General features: G+C 38.4%; 3 protein-coding genes across 3 annotated transcripts; 1 reads left to right on the top strand and 2 right to left on the bottom strand.

Annotated features, from left to right (window-relative positions):
* The first annotated feature begins 185 nt into the window (after positions 1-185).
* On the top strand, positions 186-14,441 carry LOC145213422 (uncharacterized). Its single transcript, XM_080081684.1, has 26 exons — positions 186-1,401; positions 1,581-1,750; positions 3,507-3,876; positions 4,281-4,501; positions 4,802-5,085; positions 5,683-5,767; positions 5,860-5,972; positions 6,301-6,373; positions 6,992-7,083; positions 7,225-7,303; positions 7,375-7,578; positions 7,975-8,222; positions 8,436-8,534; positions 9,284-10,231; positions 10,659-10,877; positions 10,992-11,053; positions 11,525-11,594; positions 11,677-11,772; positions 11,843-12,059; positions 12,227-12,380; positions 12,461-12,558; positions 12,673-12,790; positions 12,866-12,988; positions 13,073-13,390; positions 13,492-13,992; positions 14,100-14,441. Exons 1-26 carry the CDS (start codon positions 1,339-1,341, stop codon positions 14,163-14,165), a joined length of 5,091 nt encoding a protein of 1,696 aa, XP_079937810.1. The 5' UTR covers positions 186-1,338; the 3' UTR covers positions 14,166-14,441.
* Positions 14,442-16,920: 2,479 nt separating this feature from the next.
* Positions 16,921-20,773, bottom strand: LOC145214172 (uncharacterized). The gene is made up of 11 exons (XM_080082655.1): positions 20,543-20,773; positions 20,332-20,396; positions 19,783-19,843; positions 19,603-19,698; positions 19,313-19,529; positions 18,911-19,064; positions 18,740-18,837; positions 18,391-18,595; positions 17,965-18,273; positions 17,461-17,868; positions 16,921-17,247 (listed from the first exon to the last, which is right to left on the bottom strand). The coding sequence occupies exons 1-11, from the start codon at positions 20,640-20,642 to the stop codon at positions 17,200-17,202; spliced, it is 1,761 nt and encodes a 586-aa protein (XP_079938781.1). The 5' UTR covers positions 20,643-20,773; the 3' UTR covers positions 16,921-17,199.
* A 1,108-nt stretch (positions 20,774-21,881) lies between these two features.
* LOC145214171 (uncharacterized) lies at positions 21,882-25,785 on the bottom strand. The gene is made up of 11 exons (XM_080082654.1): positions 25,544-25,785; positions 25,332-25,396; positions 24,778-24,838; positions 24,598-24,693; positions 24,304-24,520; positions 23,898-24,051; positions 23,727-23,824; positions 23,378-23,582; positions 22,952-23,260; positions 22,458-22,859; positions 21,882-22,209 (listed from the first exon to the last, which is right to left on the bottom strand). Exons 1-11 carry the CDS (start codon positions 25,641-25,643, stop codon positions 22,147-22,149), a joined length of 1,770 nt encoding a protein of 589 aa, XP_079938780.1. The 5' UTR covers positions 25,644-25,785; the 3' UTR covers positions 21,882-22,146.
* Between the last annotated feature and the right edge of the window lie 299 nt (positions 25,786-26,084).

The following is a 26,084-nucleotide window of genomic DNA, read 5'->3' as shown; positions in this document are numbered from 1 at the left end:
AAAGCAAATGTTTGACTTGTGACTCTTCGAACGACGTAGCTCGCATTGATGAAGCCGCAGTGTTGGTAACTCAGCGGGACGCTAGGAGAGTTGGGTGTAAAGTGTTGCTAGCCTGCTCGTAAAGTCTGTGTTTGCTTTGGTGGATGTACCTCCCGTTGGTGAGTGAAGCTTTAACCATTATTCAATTCTGCTTGTGGTCTTGTGTCAGTCGTTTGTGGCCATGAAACAAGAGTTTTTACCCGGCACCACCAGCATAAGGTCGGAAATTCAGGCTGATGGTAACTTTTAGTTCGCAAGAAACCTATTTAGACTGGAGGTATAGGCCTAACATGAAATAGTACTGTACTGGAAACTGTTATTTTGTCTGGATGTTAAATAATGAGAAGGTTGCCACCTGACAGTTATGTTGTAGCCATTTTAGAACAATGTGCTTTTAATGACAAATTTGTATGAAAATCGCTGGGTAACTGGATAAATTTACGGTGTAGTGACTCCCGAACAAGTTCCAACTTGTCCAATGCGTCTAAGTAAAGGCTTATATTTGAAAGGAGTTCTCTATTTACTTCAAACTAGGTTTAGCCCAGAGTTGTTTTCGCGGATATTAGCATATTATTATAGTTGTGTGTGTGCAGCAACAGAAAAGTTAGTAGCTTAACATTCTGATAGCCATCATTTATGTACTAATATTAACATACAGACAGACATGATTCGGCCAAAAAACGCGGCCTTTTGCGCTATGTATTTCCGAACCAAGATTTAATTAGTGCCAGTACTACCTCACTGTAAACTTTACAGTGTAAAGGATGGCTATCACAGTTATGACCTATAGTTTCAGCTTGTTGAATCATTGTCGGTCACAGAATAACTACGCAACACACGTCACTGGTAATAAATCTGACGCAAAGTCGTTTCCACAGTCATTTGAAATTGCTCGTTGACACAACAAAACATAAAGGAAATGTCTTGAAGGGAACTGCGGTGTTTGCTTTGAACAGTACAATACCAAATGTAGTAAATATTAGGATTCAGTAGACAAAGAAATATCACGATGAAAGTTAGAATAAGTGTTATTTATATTTGACGCAGTCAGAACAAGGCAGGCCGAGCACTTGAGTCACCGTGCTACAGTTCATGCATGAGTGACCACAAATGATATCTTTGGGTAATGAAATGACATGTTTCTGATTTAGTCACGGCTACCCAATGTTTGTAATCGTAAACAAACATTGATTGTGTGTAGAATGAATCAAGAATCGTTAGGTTAAGAAACTGAAACTATGTTACCGATTACCTCGCCATGAACTAGCATGAATTCGCAGTGCTTTAGTGAATAAAGCAATGGATGTAAAACCGGTTCGGGTTGCTGGTTATCTTTCCAAGTCGGGATCGAAGGAAATCAAGGTAGGAATGCTTATCACAAGGCGATTTGTTATCAGCCAATCGGATCTTTTCAGCCAAAGAAGTTTGATGTTGTGATAAGCAGAGATCTGAGTGGTAAATCGTGTTCAACTTTAGCTAAGTTCATCGGTAAACTTTGAATGTTTTACTTCGAGGCAAATTGGTTGTATCTGGTTTCACAGTACTTCTGGTGTGTGATAAGGGACGGTAGCTTCTATGTCTACAACACGCCTGTTGTACAAAATCAATCGCATTTGTCACTGTCGCCAGAATCGGACGAAGTTGCGGTCGAGACATTTCCTATTAGCCATCTTTCAGCAACAGCATATGTTTTACCTGCCAGCAGCAAACGGTAAGTGCGTTACTTGAATACGTTACATGCTTATTAACAGAGAACCGCTGAGTGTAGAACTCTCAAAAGGCATTGGTTACTGAGAAATTTCACAGTTGGAGAGATTCCAGACATGCTTTAGTAGTTATGGGTCCCCTTCTATGCGTTTGGTCAAGAAAGAGTGCTTCAAATTTATTAAAATTTGGACAGATGTTACATATTAATCCAAATTTGATCCTCCTGAAGTTTGACCACGAATGACCCAGCGGTTCACCCCCAGGCCCCCGAAACGTAAAAGTTTTAACGCTGGTTTTCATCGCTCGTGTGGTAAAGAAAGAGTGCTTCAAATTTATTCAAATTTGAACATATGTTAGTTATTAATCCAAATTTGATCCTCCAAAAGTTTGACCCCGAATTATCCAGCGGTTCACCCCTAGGCCCTCGAAACGTAAATTTTTTAATGCTAGTTTTTATCGCTCGTGTGGTAAAGAAAGAGTGCTTCAAATTTATTCAAATTTGGACATCTGTTAGTTATTAATTTGATCTTGATCCTCCAGAAGTTTGATCCCGAATGACCCAGCGGTTCACCCACAGGCCCCCAAAACGTAAATGTGTCTAACGCGTGTTTGGTCAAGAAAGACACTGTAGGCAGAAGTCCCAAGAGAGTAACTCACTGGTTTACGATAGCAGGGAGGCTCAGCTTGACGTCGGACAGACGTTTTACGAGACGTCGTTTCAGTGATTAGAAATCAGCTGTTTTTTGCACAGCAATGCTAATTCGTTTTATTTAGTTATCACTAACATTTTCAGTTTTGGCGAAGGTTTCACACCTATAACGTGATTTAAACCTAATAAGCGTGCTTCGGTTTCGTTAATGTCAAGCAAAACTTTGTTAATCAAAATCTCAAGGCATGTATAAATTAAGTTAAACGGTGTTGTTGAACACTAAGGACGGCGTGCTATTGAAAACGGTGTCAAAAGGTCAAACAGTCGTTTGGCGTGTGCACCCTGAGAGATTACTACAGGTCAATGGTACTCGTTTTGCGAAACAAAGTTAAATGAAAAACAATTTGTTATGTATACACTGGTAGCAAATTTCTGTTTAATTTAAAGTGTCTGTAACACAACTGTTAGAGCTTTCTAGAAAATTTGTGTTTAAAACCTGACCTTGGACAACAATGTCTGGGTTAAAGCAAGAGATTAAAAAGTATTTGTTTCGTTCTTTTTTAATGATTTGTAATTATAGAAAAAGAATAGGAACAACATTTTGTTATTGTTGGGTTAATGCTTTCTAAAAATTTGTCCTTAAGAATCTAAAAATCACCGCAACATTTGTTTACCGTAAATCCGTACAAACACGCGTGTGGGGACCCATTCGTTTTTGTTTACAAAAACAATCATATGTGTAGATCAAATGATGTGTATAGTAAATTGGTAAATATCGTATAGAATATATAACATGGAAGTATATCAGAAAGCCACCATTCTAGTTTTGTGTTAGTAAGCTCCTTTCTTTCGTTTTTTGCGAGTACATTATACACGTATTTATGGATATTGCCTAAATGAAACTCTCGTTGCAGGAAAAAGTGGTTAATTTAATTCAACGCCACCATTTTCACAGCTAAGGCAACTCTGTCTAATTGTATTACAGCAAATTTATAATGTACGTTTTGTGTAATTTTGTGTTTACATGCCTAACTTTAGCTTTCAACCTCAAGTTTTATCTGCTGTATAGAAGTACATTTGCCACCTACAACTTTTTGTCTGTTTCTTGAAGGACACCAACGCAGTTTGCTCTACAACTTGACTGCGCAAAATCAAACCGATCCGTCACGTTTTATGCGAAACACGAGTGGGAACTAGAGAGATGGGTCGACGGAATTAAAGCTGAATCAACGTCGGACAACATTTTCTCGGTTGATCCTTACCAACAATCTTTGCTTCCACCAAGTGTGGAAGTAACCCATCAACGTCGTCAGTCGTTTGAGTTAAACCGATCCCGGCCGCAAAAGGTCACTCCGGAAACCCTTCGGAAGACGGAAATTGTTATGGAGCAGAGTGACAGCGTATTCGAAAACATTATAAAAGACAGTGAAGCGCGAAATGTCGTTGACAAGCAAGAAGGCTCTCCTTTGTTGTCGGAAAAGGTCAGAACAGAACTTTATTATTTAGTAACCCTTTACCCTTGGCACCCAAGAATAGTTTTCCCACGGCGTTTTGATCCGATTATTATTCTTGAATCGGTCAAATATAGTTTGTCATCTTTAAACCTGCTTACATGATGTGTAATATATTTGGTTGACATTTATTAATAAAAGATTTGCATTTAATCCCTAGAATCGCGTTTAATGGAGTTTAACTGCTCTTGTTGTCGCAATCATGAAGTATAAATTTATGTAGGCCCAATACTTTGATTTATTATTTAAAATGTAATAAAATGTAAAAATAAATAAATGATTTTTACTGCCATTTATATGCTAATTGCGTTTTTAGCATCATCGTTCAGTTTTGTTCGGTATCATGTTAAATTGGTATTCTTTCAAACAATTAGAACCTAAAGAAGAAATTTATGATGAGAGCTCTTCCTGATCTGGTTGTTTCAAGCCAAACCCTACATGGACGATCGCCGACTGCGGAAAGTCCATTCTCCTCACCATCATTTTCCTCTCGTTCTTCATCCCGCAGAAGCAACTACCAAGATTCCGCTGACGAATCGTCGCTTGCGTCATCGATCACGTCATCGCCTGTGCTGTCTAGATCAGGACGAGTCAAGTACTATTTTCGCAAAAAATGCAATTTGTGGTTAAAAATGAGACAAGACACAAACATAAAGTGTGGTTGTTCTGATGTATTTAACCATTAAGAATATTGCGGTTTTGTTTAAAAATTCCAACTTTGCCACAAACTGGTTTTGGATATAGCATATGTTACGATTACAATCCTTAGTATTTTTTGAAATATAGATCCTAAAGTTTGTGTAAATTATATACACCAAAACCTTTTTAACTCTCAGACGCTTTAGCGTTGCGGAAAGCGACATCCACAACAGATGGAGTTTGTCTGATTTTTCAGTACACAAACGTCCGGGCATGCAGGTGATACAAATACCGGAACCAATCGATTTACACCAATGGCTGTTGAAAGGAAGCGACTTCTCACCACACAAAACCAAACAAGTCCCGATGAATACAAGGATTGCGATCACTCCCATCTGACCGCAACAGAACTTGGCTTCGGCTCGAAATCATCTCCCATGTTCTATGTTAACACAAAACAAAAAAATACAACCTCCTCGTACGCTGACAAGCCTGAGATGAGCTATGATAGAAGGAGAAACAAAAGACACACAATAACTGGTGAGAAAGGAATCAGGCTTCATGTCAACAACGACATAGTTTTGACATTAGCTATATTGTGTACTGCACAAAATCCACAACCTAGTTTGCGGTCATGCATGAGTTACCACTACGGTTTTGGGGACATTTCTAAAACAAAACCAGAAATAAAGTTGGAAAACAAATATTATGGCACAAATATTTAAGGTACAATGGCAAGATAAGATAAAATACGTAAGTCCTGCCCCAAAATATGTTTGAAAAGACAAATTAATACGATTTCGGGTAGCTAATTAGGACGATACTTACAAAAGCCAAATGTGCAAATAGTCGGTCGGTTCTCACAGGTTTAGGATGCTCGCTGGCCCAAGCGCAAAAATATTTTACTGCACGTCAATGTACTTCACTTGCATTTCCTCCAGCTGCAGTGAATTGCCCAATGGTTTGGGAAAATGCCAAAGCCGAAAGTTGCCCAGCCACTCCATAGTGAGAAACCGAGGTTCCAGTAAATATCAGATTGTGACATATTGGTACTTCGACTGGAGCTTGCAGTTCGCGTTAATTCAGAACTAGGTACATTTTGCTGACTCTGTTACATTAGTGTTTTTGTTACATCAGTTGTACAAGGACCTGCGGAAAGTGGATTGTGTCGATATCGTCATGAGCAACCGCATTGGAATGAATTGACTGCAAGTTCTTCCAGGTATTTGTCGCGAATATAAACCACGCCCAGAAATGCCATCTATTATACATATATGCCATCTATTATTAAGCTATAGCTTCAATCTGTTTCAGACATTCAATAGCGCCGTTATCAAGCCTTGACTTTCAAATCAATCAACGAAAACGGGATTCAAGGAGTCAATCTTCAGCAAATATTTCTGGAGTTTTCCCACATTTTGAAAAAGGTTTGATATTTTGTCTCATACATTTAGCAAATATTTAAAGTAAATGTTTTAGTCCATACCAAAGTTAATAGTTACATACATTGGTCACCTTTATTCATCGGAAAGTTTCAGTAAAGCGTGAATTACACACAGTTTTGTTTTATTTCCTGTCACGACATTTTTGGGGTTAAAATATTGTATAGTGGACCTGTGGCATGACAACTTCCTTAAGTTGAGCTATAACTTTAATTGAACTATATAATGACAAACGTAAATGAGTTACCTTAACTTTGAAAGTTTGTTATGCACAAATGTTGTACAAATGTTTGTATGTTGTGATTTGCCATAGAATCGATTGATCCAGACCGTAGCAGTTCTGAAGACTCGGATTGTTCAAAGTGTGAACCAGATGAAAACATTAAGTATGTTTGTTATTTTGTGTATGTTGAGTTTCTAAACGTAACTAAAGCGCCCGACTATTTGTTGTTTTATCGCTTTCGATTGTATTTGCAAAGTGTAATCAGCTCGGCCACTCCAAAACCGAATTAACATTCTAATGTCCAAGCGCCGCCGGTTTGGACTAAGACCACCACTAAACTGGTCTTCTCACCCCAGCAAAACAACGGTGGGCGCAGAGAAGCGGTGGTCAAATACATAATCCGTACCGACTCCGGATATATGTTTTGATTACTACAATCGAAATTCTGCTGTCTCGTTATACCTGTCTACTGGCCATGGAGGTTAACAGAGAAGGGTAGAGCAGCAATTATGATGTTTCGCTTTGACTGCTAATAACCCGCGTTTTTGGTAATCTTGGATTTTTGCAAGTTACTAATCGGCTCAAGATTAATCTTGGTTCGTTTACAGTTAACATTTAAATTTCACCCGGACACTTAATTACAAAATAAAACGGAGTTTACCTGTTAGAAAATTTACTGTTTGCAATTTTACGTTCGACTTTAATCGTCATTGCCCTAAGCATTAAACTACGTTTGTAGTTCGATACAGATAAAAAAAACTTCATACAAATTGTTTTGCAGCAAGGAAATATTAACTGAGGATCATACGACCGAAAGGTTTGATGACAATTTAACGGATTCCCTGGCGGAATCATTTTCATCGGTTAACGAAGGTAAATTTGTCGGTGACTTTTAGCGGCCGCACACGAACTACACCAGTGTACAATGTATTTTTAATATTAACACAGAAGTAGCACAAACAAATCGTAGTTTCATAATTTTAATTTATTATTTAATTTTATCTGTGTGTGTAGAAATGAAACCGGTGTTGCGAAAGCTAAAAAGTCGTCTTCACTCTACATCTGAAACACAAAAAGCATTTGACTCAGACGTGTAAGTTGTCCCAGCACATTTCTTACCAGTTCGTTCTACGCATCATCCAAAAAGTTACTTTTCGTTTGTAGAGCAACTGAACCGTCGGAAATCGACGCAGAGCTGCGACCAAGTTCGGAAAGTCTCGGAAACCGATTTTTGCATCGTGCCAAGAGCCTCGTTGGCAAGCGAACCAAATCGACCGAGCATTCGAACGCAAGTTCAATCCTTCCAATTGCTGCCAAACAAACTTCACTGCCAGAAGACAACGAAACGAGTGCTACCAAACTTCCGCAGTAAGACATGGCTTGGCAACCTACATAACTGAAAAATTTTGAAAAAGATCTTTGCTCACATTTTGAGGAAATTTTGGCGGGTTATTATAATAAACATTGCGTTTTTACATAATTGTTTCAAAGACACCGCCAAATGGCCGAGAAGTTTTCGCTTTTTTGTATTTTAATCTGACAGGAAAATTGTAGCAGCTTGCTTGTTTTTTTAAAAAAAATGCTAAACAATTATATTTCAAAGTAGCTTCCATTAATTAAAACCAATGTACATTTTAGGTTACACTAGCCATCGTTTTCACTGCAGTTTAATTTCTCACTGCAATCTTATAGAAAACTCTATTATTATTTTCTAATATTGATTTTAGTGTTAAAAGGACACAGCAATAACTAGATCTTTTTTAGGGGCAAGCCCCAGCCCAAGATAAAGACTTTGAAACAAGTGAAAAGGCAGCTATCAGCAATGAGTGTTCAGATGGAAGGGTGGTTGTACCGAAGAAAAACTATTAAGTGGGGACGAATGTGGTCTGTTCTCTACTCGGACAAAACCATGTCATTCTACAAAGAGGAGAAGCAATCTCACAATCCCCATCTGAAACCCTTATTAACCTTTGACATGAAACTTGGATGTAATATTTCAAATATTTCTCAAGGTAAACAGTACTACTCAAAATCTCTTGGTTTGAGACTGTATTACAATACAAACAAATGGTTTACTGTGCGATGAAAGTGTCCGTAGATTCTGATTAGCAAAGATGGATCGTGATCTGAAATGAATGACTACAAATTTAAAAAAATCACAAACAGTTCAAGTTTAAAAGAAAAAGTGTCTTGTGGTAAACTCAATGTGATATTTATGGTTGCAGACAAAAGCATCAGTACTTTTGACCTGTCAGTCAATCTGCCGCTCGACAAAACATCACATGCAGAAGAGTTCTACAAGGATTCGTCGTTGTCGCACTTAAGTGAGCCTAGATTTAAACCAAATATTACACATAAAAAACAACTATGTCAGTGTCAAGTAGCCACTGTTTGCTCAAATTGAAAATGCAAATGTCTCCCAATCCTGTTGGTGTTAAATTTCATCACGAGCTGACAAATCTTCGACTCAGCGGCTTGCAAGTATCACCTGCATGTTATCTAATCATATGCAATCGTCCCAGGCGTCAGCAAACAAAAGATATGCCCGTTTGCGGCTAAGATTAGTAATAAACTTACTGACCTTCCACGACGTATCTACTGCGAACATTGCGTCTAAGGAATCGATTAACAATGTATACCGTTCTTATTATTAGGATTGTTCCTTATTTGCAAAGACATAGTCGAATGTATGGTTGTCTAATTTCTTCCATTTATCGCAATGTGTATGTTTTGAACGATGGAACACCCTTTTAAATATATACATACCCGTATAAGGTCAGTCCAAAAGGCTTTTTTGTAAAGACTTGCCATTTTGATTTGCTTAACGGTCACGTACAAGCCCACGTCATCCCAGAACACGAACGCGTTAACAACAAAAATAGTGTGTGCTAATTCTAAAGGTTCTTTCCTAAATCCATTGGCGACGAATTGTATGACGATGGTGTTATTGAATTTGTCTAGATTTTGCTGGCAATTACTGCACGCTAAACGGTTTTTACTGCACGCTAAAATGGTTTAAACAGTTCTCGATCGAATTGCACTGTCGAATCATCAACGTCAACATGCTATTTAGGTGGTAAGACAACACCCGTTGACACCGCACGTAGCAAGTGCTTGCATCTCATGTGCAAAAGCACGCAGGAGTTTGTGCACTGGATGAAAGCTTTCGTTATGGTTAACACGTCACCATCGCTAACACACAAGGATCCTGATTCGCGAAAAGTGCTCACCTTACACAGATTGAATCGACCGTCGGGGGACGAACGATCCCCCGATACTAAACAATGCAATACACTTTTTGCTGGCGGCCACGACACACGAACAAACCAAGACAACGTGATCCCCTCACCACAACTCGTTCGTCGAATCGGAGCTGGTGAAATTCACAGCGAAACAAATACGTATTATCGCGGAGTCGACGTATTAGAAGACTTCGATATGCTGGGGGCACCCGCACATGTTAAACGAAATGCTTTTGCCAAATCAAGAAATAACAGCCTGGGCAAAGATGAGATGCCTGTGGGTTTTTATTCAGAGAGTAAAGTTGCAGAAGACAAGGGTGACAAGATTCTCACGACTTCGCATGGCGTACGCGAGAACTTCCAAGTCCCACCAGCACAAGCCAAAACGTTACCTACTCAAGAAGTGGAAAACTTGACCAAATCCAACAGCAACAACTGCAAACTATCAAGCAAGCCAGGTTCAATAACTGACACTTTAGAACCCAACTTATGGAAAACCTCGACAGATTCGGATTACCTAGAAGATCAAAAAAACATAAACAATAAACGCAATTTTGAAACGGATGCAGTAAAAGTTGAAAGTGCAAGTTTACTAGGCAACCATGAAAACCTGTCAAATGCGGATTTCAGGAACGAAACAGCAAACACAAGCTCCCAAAAAACAAAAGAACGGCCGACAAGTTCAAACAAACTCTTCCGTTTATACGAAGCCACAGGTCCAAGTGCTTCACAGACAGAGCCCAGTAAAGACAATAGATCGTCGCGGGAGAAGAGAACAGGTAATCACACTAAACATTAGCTTGGCGATGTATGGTAAAAGCGTGCCAGCGATATAAGTGATAAGGGTTGTGAAAGACTCTCTAATAATCGGCTGTCTAATGACACGTCGCTGTCAAACTGCGAGCTGTGCGCGAAACGTTCTCTTATCTACGCATGGCTGGAGAAAGCGAGTTAGTGGCAGTGCACAAACAAGATAACCCGGCGGGCGCTCGAGGAAGAAAAGTGAGGTGTCGTACTTCGCCTTCTTCTAGGCACCTCCCTACATAAAGCCCTGTGTGCCGCAGTATTGTGGTAGTGAACATACCAGTGACTTTGTGCCAATGGTTGTAAGCATTGTTATTTTAGTTACATGGGAATATGCATTTGAAGGCGAGGCAGAGTAATACTAAGATTTTAAAGGCATAACATAGTTGTATTTTTTTCCAGCTAGCCTAGCTTACTGCAAATCGCATAGTCTTGAAAATTTCGAACTTGATCAAACATCAACTGTTGCAACATACGGTTTGCAACGAAGAAATTCTGACGGAAATATATTCGAACCTTGCTGCGATAAACCATACAGAATGCGAATCTTCAAGAAAGTTATTCCAGAACTTACAGAAACCGATTTCATTGAAGTGTTTGGACACTCAAACTACAAGAAAGGTAGATGTTTAACATGTTGTAAATTAATTTTTACATATATTATGACTAAAAACACACAAATTTATAAACCATTTATCGATAATGTGGATTATAAAACAATCTTTTTTGTTGCAGGAAAATTAAGCATTATGGAGGGACTAAGAATTATGAACAACGACAACACCGCACATTTTACAGTAAGGGATACATAATATTTTACACTCTACGCCTAATTGACTGCACAACATGTTTGTGGCAAACATGTTTTCAATTACATCGCCAAAGATATTTTCAAACCAATTTACGTAAAGGAGAATCGCCTGCACAGAAACTCATGGCGTTCCAACATATCAGCCTCGCAATTTTAATTGCTCGCTTGCTGAATTACGCCCGTAGCCATTCCAACAGTAAGGACGTCAATGTTTCTGTAATTAACAGAACAATCAAATCTTTAGATGTAAAGAGGTTTGCGTCACGTAACTCAATGTTTTTCTTAGCAGTGCATGTGTAAGTTGTTCGTTGTGTGGTCGTCTTGCCACTTAATCCGTGTTTTTCTTGCACGAAACACAATCAATCCATCTATCTTTCTTGATTATCAAAATTTCATAGATCATCTGTACTTGAATTTGACACATTTATTTTGGAGTTCATCAAAGTTGTTTTTACAGAACCGCTTTGATGTTCAAAAAATTGGGGTAAAAGACATAATCGTCACAGACCATACATTATCGTCGGACGGTAAGTTTCCTTTAGAATATGTTCCACTGTGCACTGATGATTACTTTGCAAGCAACGACTAAAAACAACTTTACTGCTATAGATTCAACAAGCTCAGTTGAAACTGGGTCTATTGAAGACAATCGCAGAATGAACATCAATATTCAACGTTCAAACTCAAAACTCAGTTCATCCTCAGGTTATTATTGTTTATTTTATACAATTGCACAACCGCTGGTCATATAAGTCAAGTTTTTTTCACTTTTTAGGTTCAACCACTGAGTCAAAAAAGAGCGACGGTCGTTCGACACGCTTTCGTTCCATCACATCGGTTTTCCGAAAAAAACATAAGCCTCTTGATGACATTAAAAACGTTTCCGTAAAAAACGGCAAATCTACTGTTTGTCACGTTCCAGCATCGCGCCTTTCGAACGCATCCCATCGTGGCTTTTTGGATCGACGCAACACGAAAAAGCAATGGGAAGGGTAAATCAATATTGTTTAGTTTTGTATTTAATTTTGTTTATGCTGATTGCTGATTGCGTACGGAATTATGTCATGACTTTAAAATGTCGACGGAAATGAGCAGAGTTGTCCAATGCCTAACTGACAACTGTTGTTGTCGATCGACTTATCGATATTTAATTTTCCAGGTTTTGGTGCGTGCTCTGTGATTCCTGCCTCTACTGCTACAACTCACCCCAGTCTGAAGTTACACGCGACATGATACTCTTGCGCGGCTATGACGTAGTAGCTGACGTCACCAACATGAACCGACAGCGTTTTACGTTTCGACTTGAGCAAACGGTTAATATTCAGAAGTTATGATTAAAATCTACATGTGGCTTAATTATTGCAAAAATGACGAATGTTTTTTTTTTCTGCAGGGCTTTGCAACTTTGTACTTTAGTAGCGACAATCATGAAGAATATCTCATGTGGGTAGGCATACTGGAAAAGGAAACTTCAATCGTTGCAAGCTTAAGGTAATTTGAATTTAAAGTACAGATATAACAATGTCCTGCTACACTACACCTCACCATGACTCAGGACAGTAAAAAGTGTGGATGGTATTTGAACAAATTTTTGAAATATTTCAGAATCGAGGCCGATCAACATCGCAGTGATTCGCCAGCTCTCAGCGTCTCAGGCACATCCTGTACTTCTTTGAAAAGCACTGATTCGAATGACGAGGTTATTAATAGCGGAAATGCAAGTGTGAGTGTTCAGCCAAATTTGAAAAACCATTTTATAACTTTTGAACGGTTTGAATGACTCTGTCCTGTTTTACAGAAATCACATCTAAAAGACCAAGTTGATAAGGAACTGGTAGAAATGCAAAAACATAAACTGTTGAAAGAAATCTTTTCACAACAACAGCAAATAATTGAAGACCAAAAACAACTCTCAAACAAGGTGGGTTATTACAGCTTTAGGGAGAAAATTCATGACACGGTCTTTAAAACCACGCAATTTTTTGTTACACAATTTTTTTTGCAGGCAATCAACGCTCCGTGCTCTGATGAACATCATGCTCACCAGACCGTGATGCGACGCAATGACGTCATCGACAAATACGAGCGAGCTCTTGGTGCCGAGGAGGCGAAATTGACGAAACACATGACCCTGTTGAACCGCAGACGCAACTCTGTGCAGCTCAAAGTTGATCAATTGACCCGAGAAATCGCTCCAACTTCGAATAAGAAGCGACGACAAAATCACCAACAATTTGCTGCTGTTGAAGCAAAACTTGGGGCAATGAAAGCAAATTTAAAAAAGATTGATGGGGAAATTCAGCAACTTCAATCCAAAAAACAGGTTTGTTATTGTTGTTTTTAAACCTTGAAAGCAAATGCACCGTTATTCATTGGAAATTTTCCTGATTCACAAGTACCAATACTGTATTTGTTTGTTTGCAGAACACAATTGAAAAAGTGCGCGAACGTCAAGAACTCGAACTTCTACTCACCGAACAACAAGAAAACCTCACAATCATGCGACGTCACGAACAGAACGGTCAACCTGAAATCGTAAACCGCCGACGTCACATTCCAAACTCACGTGACATGATGACGTCAATCGACGAACTGTCAAGCATTTCTGATTGTTGTTCGTCGGCCTCATCCGATTCTATCAATGAGAGCAAGGAAGTCTTCCGTACTATGTCAACACCACGAAATCTAAGAAGCAACCGCCCAGAGACTTTCAAAGCTATTTCAATCGATTCAACCACTTCGAATGAGTTCGGAAACATTCAAGACATATCACGCTCCAGTGACCAACACAGTGTAGTGTCGCAATATGGTAGCTTCAGCAGCATTGATGAGCCAATCGTTTCTTCTTCTCTTGCGTCTTCAACATCTTCTTTGTCTCATCAAGCGTCGAACAAAGTTGATCCTATGATTATGGCCGATATTGAGGTGGGTACCTAAGCAAAAAACGCGATAAAATGATTCAATTAATAAGCTTTGTTGGATTTACTGTGTCTTGTTTGAACATCAATAAATTTGGGTCGTTATTTTTGCAGATGTTCGAAAAGTTTTCAACCATGCACCTCCAGAAACTACATAATCAATCACCACAGCATAATTAACATGCCTTTAAACTGAAGTGTGTTAGTGTATTTATCTCGTCCCTGTGTCTTATTCAACCGCCGCCTATATTTAGTTCCTTTGTATTGGTGTTTTTTTTTTTCAAAAACAAAGACATTTTGTAATATATTTTATTCGCCGTGCTTTGCATAAGCTGATTTTAAATTGTGTCGTACATACGTAGTATAATCATGATGGTATTCATTGTTACTAAGCGTCGATGATTTGTCGTTATTCTACCTGTTCAGTTTCGGCAAATACACATTCTTATGACTAAATTTGGCTTAGAAGGTTAAACTAGACTACTACACAAGCACGATCGTATCCCCTTATAACGGGGGTCACCAAACTTTTTTCACTGCGGGCCGGATAAGTTTTGAAATGATTCGCGCGGGCCGCATACTTTACATGCCCTAGCGCCGTCTTTCCAAACTTAGCATGCGAGGCGATTTTTTAGGTGCGCCAAGAAATGGTCTTTCTACAACCCCATTTAAAATCTGGTGATGCGACTGTTAAATTGTAGTTGTCTCTTACGAGCAACGCTTGTATATTGCAGCACAAGTAACAAAAAAGGCAATTGTTTGGGCACAATCGACACTTGTAGTTTCGTCTGTGACGTAACAAACTGGCTTTGGATCAATCCTGGGCGTTGTAATGTTATAAAACTAGGTAATATTATTCTACATGTCGCAAAAAGACAATTTTCGTGAGCAGTAGATTTATTTTTGAACGTTACAAAGCCGGATCCGGCCCGTGGGCCGTAGTTTGGTGACCCCTGCCTTATGAGAATAATAAATGAATTGGATTTACGTTGCCATCGACAAATAGTGCTATAGGTTTTAAATTCGAGCACATTTTTTTGATCCTGGTCTTTTAGATAAGCGGAAGTTTTGTGGATCTACGTGATACGTTGTGGTAGCGGATCCTAAATTTCTTTGAGTTATAGGCCATTATATTCCTCAAGGAATTATGTTTTGCTAAGTTCCCACATGAGAAGCAAAAACACTTTCGTTTGCTGCAATGTTAAATATTGGAAAGGATCTTTATCTGCGGAAATATTGCACTCTAAAAGAAAATCTACCAAGGTAAAAAATCTCATTAGACAATTTTTGTAAGTACCGATAGATGGGGCTGACGTTATTTGAAAGAAAAAAACTGCAAAATTGATGACAGTTGGGCAGGAACTTGGCCGAATGGTCTGACGCGCCTGACCCACATACAAAAAAAACCTTGATCGGGATTCGTCCCCGGGAGTGTCCTGGGTTCGAACCCCGTGGAAAAAAAATGATGACAGTTGAGGGTTTTATAATATAAAAATTTTGAAACTATTTTGAAAACGTACTTAATAACGTAAAACTTAGTTGAACCCTTAAGGTAAGCTGCCACAAAAACCTTGTGTTGGTACATCGACAGAAATTGTGTCGTTTTGATACGACATTAAGGTCGCAAAAACGCGATCTTCCGCTAGATCGTTTAGTATACCCGATGTTGATTATCTTGCGAAATATTTTGTGCATTAAACACTTTGCTTTGACTGCAGTTTACCATTTGTAACATTTTTTTCTTTACGTGTCATTGTCTTTTGTTTTTTCTTGCAAGTCACCGGCTTATCGCCACGGAATTCATTTTTACATTCGTTTATCGTGACACTATAGTTATTATGGGTCCCCTTCCCTGAAGGGGACACATATTGTTTTTGTCTATATTTTGTTTTCTTTTTTTCGTCTAACGCGGATTTGTTCCCACGTTTTGGTCAAGAAAGAATGGTTCAAATTTTTTTCAAATTTACACACATTATAGATATTGGTCTAAAGATGGTCCATGTGAATTTTGACCCCGTTTGATCCCTCGGTTCACCCACAGCCCCCAAAACGTGAAAATTTTAAACGGCTATACTTGCTAAAGCAGATGATTCTGGAGTTTTATACTTTTTTGATTGGTATATTGCAGCGTATTTTAAAGTATTTTGGAACTTGAAGTTGTATATATCCATTTTCACCCCTTTACCCCCAAATATTTGTTTGTTTGTTCACATGTTATGAGGTCATAAATACAAGACTTAACCTGCTGAAATTTTAAACAGCTGTTGATAGGGTGCTCCTTGTTGGCTGTTAAAAATTTCAGTGCAATCGGCTCAGTAATTACTCTTAGAGCCCCAAATATGTTTTTACATGCTGTCTTTTGTCAAATTTGTGCTCGCTCAGTGCACAGCTGACGCAATGGGAGTGATTGACGATAGTGGCGCATGGAAAAAATGCCTCTGCTTCACGCATGAACGCAGTCGTCACTTGACCATTTTCTAACTGGTTGGAATTAAGATGTTGCGGTGTTAGTTATATTGCACTGTAAACGTTAATGTAGGTCAACTTATTCGTGTTTCGAAAGGCAGAGCGACAACGCAGCACGATTTGTTACACCTGTGTAATGTGACTTCTCAAACTGAAAGCGTTAATAAACTGTTTCAGAACAGGTTTTGGACATAAAAAGCCCAGCTAAGCAATCGTATTGTTGGTATGTAGAAACTTAAGGGCGCCAGGGAACGCTATGTGCGGATTGAAAATCCTAATTCAACAAAAAAAAAACAATTTAAAAAAAAAAAAAAAACGACATCGAATTGACTAGGGTTCTTGGGGTTTGTTTGCCAGGAAAAAATTCCCATACCAAATTTTAAGAATGTCCAATTAATTTCGTTTTAGCAAGTTATAACAAATGTTTTTCAAAATCGATACAATAAAAAAGATTTCAATAATTCGTAAGTTGTCATAAGCATGTTCTTCGTTTATTTGCGAAAACTCAAGTGAAAACTTTTGTTCACTCGGCAATAATCAATGTTATAATAACTACACAAAGACGACGCAAAGTAGAAGGCAGCTTACAAAAAGCACTGAAAATATATAACAAAAACAATAACGTGCGCAATCTTTGATATGAAACATTTGGGAACTAGACAATAAATATAAGTTATAATTGAGGCGAACGTACAGGAAACGCATCAGAATAAATAAATATAAAGGCAGATCACTAATGCTGTAGTAATTAAATTTGCAGCTTCTGGAGATGTTCGGTCGAGAATTTTCCAAACATCTGAAAAATTAAAATTTATACAAAATATTTAGAATAAATTTTTAAAATATATATTTAGAATATTAAGTTAAACAAATGGCCATATAGGCTAAACCAAAGTAAAACGTTTTTTTTTTTAAACTATATCCTCCAAATATATAAGTTGTTGAACAGTTATTTAAAAACAGTAAAAACTTTGTTTACATCTTCGGGTTGCCTATAACAAGTATGTACCTCAATTTCAGCCATAATATCGGGATCAACTGATCCTTGGTGAGATAAAGACGATGAAGAAGAAGAAGAGAAAGACGATGAAGCGATTGGATCATCGAAGCTGCTTGAGCTGTCGCACTGAGACATTGCAGTGTTGTGATCGCTTGTCGGTGAAGTGGATGTAGTACGGAAAACTTCCTTGCTCTCATTGATGGAATCGGATGAGACTGACGAACAACAATCAGAAATGCTTGAATGTTCGTCGATTGATGTCATCATGTCACGTGAGCTTGGAATGTGCTGACGTCGGCGGTTTACGCGTGCAGGTTGACCGTTCTGTTCGTGACGTCGCATGATTGCGAGGTTTTCTTGTTGTTCGGTCAATAGAAGTTCGAGCTCCTGACGTTCGGAAATCTTTTCAATTGTATTCTGCCATATATAAGAGGTTTGTTTAGTTTTGTTTTCAAAAACAAACGAACAAACAGCGTCTTAGGACTAGGACTCATGTGAAGTAAAACTACTAACCTGTTTTATAGCCTGAAGTTGCTGAATTTCCTTATCAATCTTTTGTAAATTTGTTTTCATTTCTTGAAGTTTTGCTTCAAGCGCAGCAAATTGTTGGTGATTTTGTCGCCGCTTCTTACCGGAAGTTGGAGCAATTTCTCGGGCCAAATGATCAACTTTAAGCTGCACAGAATTACGTCTGCAGTTCAGGAAAGTCATGTGTTTCGTCATCTCGGCCTTCTCAGCCCCAAGAGCCCGCTCATATTTGTCAATGACGACATTGCGACGCATCACGGTCTGATGAGCACGATGTTTGTTGGTGTCACGTGTCTGCAAATCACAATTAATATTAACTGCTATAATTCAACTAAACCAAACTGATTAAACTGATGTAACTCCACTAGACTATATAAGTGACATCGTTAATCGTTTTCTTAAAAAACTCACCGTTCTTAAAAGCTGTGTTTGATCTTGAATTATTTGCTGTTGCTGTGATACAATTTCTTTCAAAAGTTTGTGTTTCTGCGATTCCGCAGTTATATCCCCACTAATGAGAAGCTCGTCATTCGAATCAGTGCTTTTCAAAGAAGTACAGGATGTGCCTGAGACGCTTAGAGCTGGCGAATCACTGCGATTTTGTTCGGCCTCCAATCTAACAAATATTTTAAAATTTCGGTTAAACACCGCAATATTTTTTGGCTGTGTCAAGTCGATATGGTCAAGTGCAATACAGGAAACGGGTGAGCATTGCAAAACACGATGGGCATGTTGTCAAATCCGAAAAATTCTATATTACCTGAGGCTTGTCACGATTGTGGTTTCCTTTTCCAGTGTGCCAACCCACAAAAGAAATTCCTGATGATTGTCCGTGCTGAAGTATAAAGAGGGTGAGCCCTGCAACACAAAATTGTCATTACTCACTAATTGATATTCAGTATAAACATTTTAAAAATTTGCAAATACTAACCGTTTGTTCAAGTCGAAACGTAAAACGCTGACGATTCATGTTGGTGACGTCTGCGACTACGTCATAGCCGCGCAAGAGGATCATGTCGCGTGTGACTTCAGACTGAGGTGAATTGTAGCAATATAGGCAGGAATCCTTAATTACGCACCAAAACCTGAAAATTCAAATATCGATAAGTCACATGTCACAAAGGGCTTGTTGATTGCTCAGCTCACTCAGTGGTTAAAATACAACAGGAATATCGTGAAACGATCGTTTCCGTGCCATGCGCAACGCGGGCAATCGATCAATTTACCAAGTTGAACTGCGTTTCCAAATAAATTACGTCAAAATATCTTGTTTCAGTTTTACGTCTACTAAAAACGGTTCTTTAGTGAAAAAGTGAAAAGTTTGTTAATATACCTTTCCCATTGCTTTTTCGTGTTGCGTCGATCCAAAAAGCCACGATGGGATGCTTTTGAAAGACGCGATGCTGGTAAAAGACAAAAGGCAGATTTGCTGACTTTTGTGTTTTTGTTTCTAAAACCATCAATAGAAGACGATGTTTTACGAAAAGCTGATGTGATGGAATGAAACCGTTTCGAACGTCCATCGCTCTTTTTGGAATCAGTGCTCGAACCTGAAAAAAGACAAAATCATATTTAATTTTGGTCATTCCAGTCGTATCTTTATTCATATAAAACAATAATAACCTGAGGCTGAACTGAGTTTTGAGTTTGAACGTTGAATATTGATGTTCATTCTGCGATTGTCTTCCATAGACCCAGTTTCAAATGAGCTTGTTGAATCTGTAGCAGAACAGTTGTTTATAGTCGTTGCTTGCAAAAAGTAGTCATCAGTGCTCAGTGACTAATATTCTAAAGGCGACTTACCGTCTGACGATGAAGGATGGTATGTGGCGGTTCTCTCGATTTCGTGACTATTACAACAGTTCTGTGACAAAACAAGACAACTGTGATTACAATTAAAAATCAAAAGCGTCAAATCGTGTGTCACAGTTAAAACTATACAGTATACACAAATTTCGCTCCCCATTTTAGATGGAGTGTGTCTCATGCAAGGGAAGCATGGATTATATACCTTGACAGCCATATAAAACGAAAAATTTTAACATTAACTGCTGCATAAGAATTTATCGCCGAATTAATCGCACAAATCAGTGACTTAAGAGTTAAGACCGCTTAAAAATCCTGCACAGTCAAAATAACTCCAAAAAGATCGCTGAGGGCGTAATCTAGCGATTATCCGATCCTGTATCAAGCAATTAAATTGGAATGTAGAATAGCTTACTTACAGCCTTGCACGCTATTTATACGATATATTTTACGATAAGTGCCATTCCAAGTGTTTGGTATGAACTTAACCACATACACGCCATGACCATAATTACGTGTGCGCGTGAAACAACATATTTTGCTTACCTTAAGATGTGCGACGTTGTCGGGTGCTGCCATGAAATGATGACTTTCCATAACAGTGTATTTATCTAAAATATTTAAAGATTGTTCACAATCCATAACACAAAACTAACGATGGTATTATTAAAGCAGTCTCCAAATCTAATTTGGTGATGTAAGTTTTGTATTATTATCTATGATAGTATTTATGTTTTAAAATTAAATCGATATCTACCTTTCTTGTAGTTTGAGTGTCCAAACACTTCAATGAAGTCGGTTTCTGTAAGTTCTGGAATAACTTTCTTAAAGGTTCGCATTGTGATCGGTTTTTGCATCAAGGTTCCAATATATTTCCGTCAATTCGACTCAGCCCAAACCGTATGTTGCAAGACCGTTTGTTTAAGTTTAAATATTTAGAAATTGCAGTTACTTATGCTAGCTGAAAAACAAATAACAATTGATGTTACTCCTTCGAGCACTATTATTATTTGCTACCTTGCACAATTGCATCTTTTTTTATATACATGTTAGTAAAATCTGCCTGCTATTAAGAATCAAACTGTAACTATCACAATGCTGTCTGAAACCGAACATACAGACGTATTGTTCAATCAACAAAATTTTCAGCTCTTCCGGCAGTTTTTTATTCTACTGTGCCAACGTTTCGATGTATTGTTCAATGTCTGAAGTCGATGCATTGACTATAACTGCAGGACCAAGTGTGACGTTTTTTTCCTTCGTCAGCCCTTTACATGGGAGAGGGCACCAAAAAAAAGGCTGATAATCTCGACCGCCTTCTCCCTGCTCGAGCGCCCGCCGGGTTTTCTTGTTTGTACATTGCCCCTAACTCGCTTTCTCCAGCCATGCGTAGATAAAAGAACGTTTCGTGCTACGCTCGCAGTTTGATAGAGATGTGTCATTACACAACCGATTATGCACTCGCAGTCCTTATCACTCGATGGTCTTTCACGTCTCGCTCATCGCTAAACTTGTTTCATGTCTTCGTCCCATTGTCTTCACTTGCCACTGCCTGTGAAGTGCTTGGACCTCCCGTTCTCGCAGGAACGGAAGAGTTTGTTTGAACTTGTCGCCGTTGTATTGTTTTATTGTTTGTTGTTTTGTTTCTGATATCCGTAAATAACAGGTTTCAATCGGTGTCTAAGCATTCACACAAACCTGTGCAATTGCAAATCCCCATCCGTTTCGAAAGGGCTTTAAGACAACATCTCTGTTTGAATTTTGAATGAACTTGATTGCAAACAATAAAATGGTATAAATAACCTGTACAATGATTTGTGAAAGTTATCTTTAACTTCTTGCTTCAGTTCCTGGTTTATGTTCGTGCTTGTATACGTGACAAATTACGATATTTGCGTATTTATCACTTTCGTTGAGCGAAATTAACGACCTTCAAGATTGCATTCGGTGTGGTGAAACACAGTTAATTTGGCTGCCCTGCATATAGTTGGTACACTTGTTTGCTAGTTGATTCAATATGCAAACAGCAGATTAGGAACTTGAACTAAAATGATTAACTTTGCTCGATTGTGTTAGAAATAAAAATCTTAGAGTCGTCTGAGCATTTTCTTGGTTTATTTGCAAAAAACTGGAAGTGTAAAAAATCTTCTTCTTCGGCAAAAATCAATGTTTACTACGGACGACGCAATGTAGAAGGCAGCTTACTTAAAGCACGAGGAATATACAACACAAACAATGACGTGCGAAATCTTTGACACAAAACATTTGGGAACTAGACAATAAATATAAGCGACAAGTTATAATTGAGGCGAACGTAGATGCAGGAAACGCACCAGAATAAATAAATATAAAGTCAGATCACTAATGATGTAGTGATCGAATTTGCAGCTTCTGGAGATGTTCGGTCGAGAATTTTTCAAACATCTAAAAAAAATTATACAAAATATTTAGGATCACACCAGTAAGTTTCATTGAAATAAAAGCATTGGCCTAATAAACGCATGAGATAGCATTAAGTTGCTAAAGCAAATAGCCAGAATATAAGCTTAAATCACAGTAAAATGTTTGTTTTTTAATTATGTTATCCTCCAAATATATAAGTTGTTGAACAGTTATTTAAAAACAGTAAAAACTTTGTTTACATCTTCAAATTGCCTATAACAAGTATGTACCTCAATTTCAGCCATAATATCGGGATCAACTGATGCTTGGTGAGATAAAGACGATGAAGAAGAAGAGAAAGACGATGAAGCGATTGGATCATCGAAGCTGCTTGAGCTGTCGCACTGAGACATTGCAGTGTTGTGATCGCTTGTCGGTGAAGTGGATATAGTACGGAAAACTTCCTTGCTCTCATTGATGGAATCGGATGAGGCTGACGAACAACAATCAGAAATGCTTGACAGTTCGTCGATTGATGTCATCATGTCACGTGAGCTTGGATTGTGACGTCGGCGGTTTACGAGTGCAGGTTGACCGTTCTGTTCGTGACGTCGCATGATTGCGAGGTTTTCTTGTTGTTCGGTCAGTAGAAGTTCGAGCTCTTGACGTTCGGAGATTTTTTCAATTGTATTCTGCCATATATATAAGAGGTTTGTTTAGTTTTGTTTTCAAAAACAAACAAATAAACAGCGTCTTAAGACTCATGTGTAGTAAAACTACTAACCTGTTTTATAGCCTGAAGTTGCTGAATTTCCTTATCAATCTTTTGTAAATTTGTTTTCATTTCTTGAAGTTTTGCTTCAAGCGCAGCAAATTGTTGGTGATTTTGTCGCCGCTTCTTATCGGAAGTTGGAGCAATTTCTCGGGCCAAATGATCAACTTTAAGCTGCACAGAATTACGTCTGCAGTTCAGGAAAGTCATGTGTTTCGTCATCTCGGCCTTCTCAGCCCCAAGAGCCCGCTCATATTTGTCAATGACGACATTGCGACGCATCACGGTCTGATGAGCACGATGTTTGTTGGTGTCACGTGTCTGCAAATCACAATTTATATTAACTGCTATAATTCAACTAAACCAAACTGATTAAACTCATGTAACTCCACTAGACTATATAAGTGATATCGTTAATTGTTTTCTTAAAAAACTCACCGTTCTTAAAAGCTGTGTTTGATCTTGAATTATTTGCTGTTGCTGTGATACAATTTCTTTCAAAAGTTTGTGTTTCTGCGATTCCACAGTTAAATCCCCACTAATGAGAAGCTCGTCATTCGAATCAGTGCTTTTCAAAGAAGTACAGGATGTGCCTGAGACGCTTAGAGCTGGCGAATCACTGCGATTTTGTTCGGCCTCCAATCTAAAAAATATTTTAAAATTTCGGTTAAATACCGCAATATTTTTTGGATATGTCAAGTCGATATGGTCAAGTGCAATACAGGAAACGGGTGAGCATTGCAAAACACGATGGGCATGTTGTCAAATCCGAAAAATTCTGTATTACCTGAGGCTTGTCACGATTGTGGTTTCCTTTTCCAGTGTGCCAACCCACAAAAGAAATTCCTGATGATTGTCGGTGCTGAAGTATAAAGAGGGTGAGCCCTGCAACACAAAATTGTCATTACTCACTAATTGATATTCAGTATAAACATTTTAAAAATTTGCAAATACTAACCGTTTGTTCAAGTCGAAACGTAAAACGCTGACGATTCATGTTGGTGACGTCTGCGACTACGTCATAGCCGCGCAAGAGGATCATGTCGCGTGTGACTTCAGACTGGGGTGAGTTGTAGCAATATAGGCAGGAATCCTCAATTACGCACCAAAACCTGAAAATTCAAATATCGATAAGTCACATGTCACAAAGGGCTTGTTGATTGCTCAGCTCACTCAGTGGTTAAACTAATACAACAGGAATATCGTGAAACGATCGTTTCCGTGCCATGCGCAACACGGCCAATCGATCAATTTACCAAGTTGAACTGCGTTTCCAAATAAATTACGTCAAAATATCTTGTTTCAGTTTTACGTCTACTAAAAACGGTTCTTTAGTGAAAAAAGTGAAAAGTTTGTTAATATACCTTTCCCATTGCTTTTTCGTGTTGCGTCGATCCAAAAAGCCACGATGGGATGCATTTGAAAGACGCGATGCTGGTAAAAGACAAACGGCAGATTTGCTGACTTTTGTGTTTTTGTTTCTAAAACCATCAATAGAAGACGATGTTTTACGAAAAGCTGATGTGATGGAATGAAACCGTTTCGAACGCCCATCGCTCTTTTTGGAATCAGTGCTCGAACCTGAAAAAAGACCAAATCATATTTAATTTTGGTCATTCCAGTCGTATTTTTATTCATATAAATAAAACAATAATAACCTGAGGCTGAACTGAGTTTTGAGTTTGAACGTTGAATATTGATGTTCATTCTGCGATTGTCTTCCATAGACCCAGTTTCAAATGAGCTTGTTGAATCTGTAGCAGAACAGTTGTTTATAGTCGTTGCTTGCAAAAAGTAGTCATCAATACACAGCGACTAATATTCTAAAGGCGACTTACCGTCTGACGATGAAGGATGGTATGTGGCGGTTCTCTCGATTTCGTGACCATTACAACAGTCCTGTGACAAAACAAGACAACTGTGACTACAATCAAAAATCAAAGAGTCAAATCGTGTGTCACAGTTAAAACTATACACAGGTTTCGCTCGCCATTTTAGATGGAGTGTGTTTTGTACAAGGGAAGCATAGATTATGTGCCGTGACGACGCTATGAACCGAAAGTTTAAACATACACTGCTGCGAAACAATTAACCGCCCAATTCATCACACAAATCAGTGACTTAAGACCGCTTAAAAATCCTGCGCAGTCAAAACAACTCTAAAAAGATCGCTGAGGGCGTAATCTGGCGATTATCCGATCCTGTATCAAGCAATTAAATAGGAATGTAGAATAGCTTACTTACAGCCTTGCACGCTATTTATACGATATAGTAAGTGCCATTCCAAGTGTTTGGTATGAACTTAGCCATGCCAAGTGTTTGGTATGAACTTAGCCACATACATGCCATGACCATAATTACGTGTGCGCGTGAAACAACATATTTTGCTTACCTTAAGATGTGCGACGTTGTCGGGTGCTGCCATGAAATGATGACTTTCCATAACAGTGTATTTATCTAAAATATTTAAAGATTGTTCACAATCCATCACACAAAACTAACGATGGTATTATTAAAGCAGTCTCCAAAATCTAATTTGGTGATGTAAGTTTTGTATTATTATCTATGATAGTATTTATGTTTTAAAATTAAATCGATATCTACCTTTCTTGTAGTTTGAGTGTCCAAACACTTCAATGAAGTCGGTTTCTGTAAGTTCTGGAATAACTTTCTTAAAGGTTCGCATTGTGATCGGTTTTTGCATCAAGGTTCCAATATATTTCCGTCAATTCGGCTCAGCCCAAACCGTATGTTGCAAGACCGTTTGTTTAAGTTTAAATATTTAGAAATTGCAGTTACTTATGCTAGCTGAAAAACAAATACAAATTGATGTTACTCCTTCGAACACTATTATTATTTGCTACCTTGCACAATTACATCTTCTTTTATATACATGTTAGTAAAATCTGTCTGCTATTAAGAATCAAACTGTAACTATCACAATGCTGTCTGAAACCGAACATACAGACGTATTGTTCAATGTCTGAAGTCGATGCATTGACTACAACTGCAGAACCAAGTGTGACGTTCTTTTCCTTCGTCAGCCCCTTACATGGGAGAGGGCACCAAGAAAAAAGGCTGATAATCTCGACGGCTTTCTCCCTGCTCGAGCGCCCGCCGGGTTTTCTTGTTTGTACATTGCCCC

The sequence above is a fragment of the Phallusia mammillata genome, chromosome 2 (assembly GCF_965637545.1).
Source record: "Phallusia mammillata chromosome 2, kaPhaMamm4.hap1.1, whole genome shotgun sequence".
Taxonomy (NCBI): domain Eukaryota; kingdom Metazoa; phylum Chordata; class Ascidiacea; order Phlebobranchia; family Ascidiidae; genus Phallusia; species Phallusia mammillata.
Note: the sequence above shows the minus strand (reverse complement) of the source record. Positions and strands in the feature narration are given on the sequence as shown.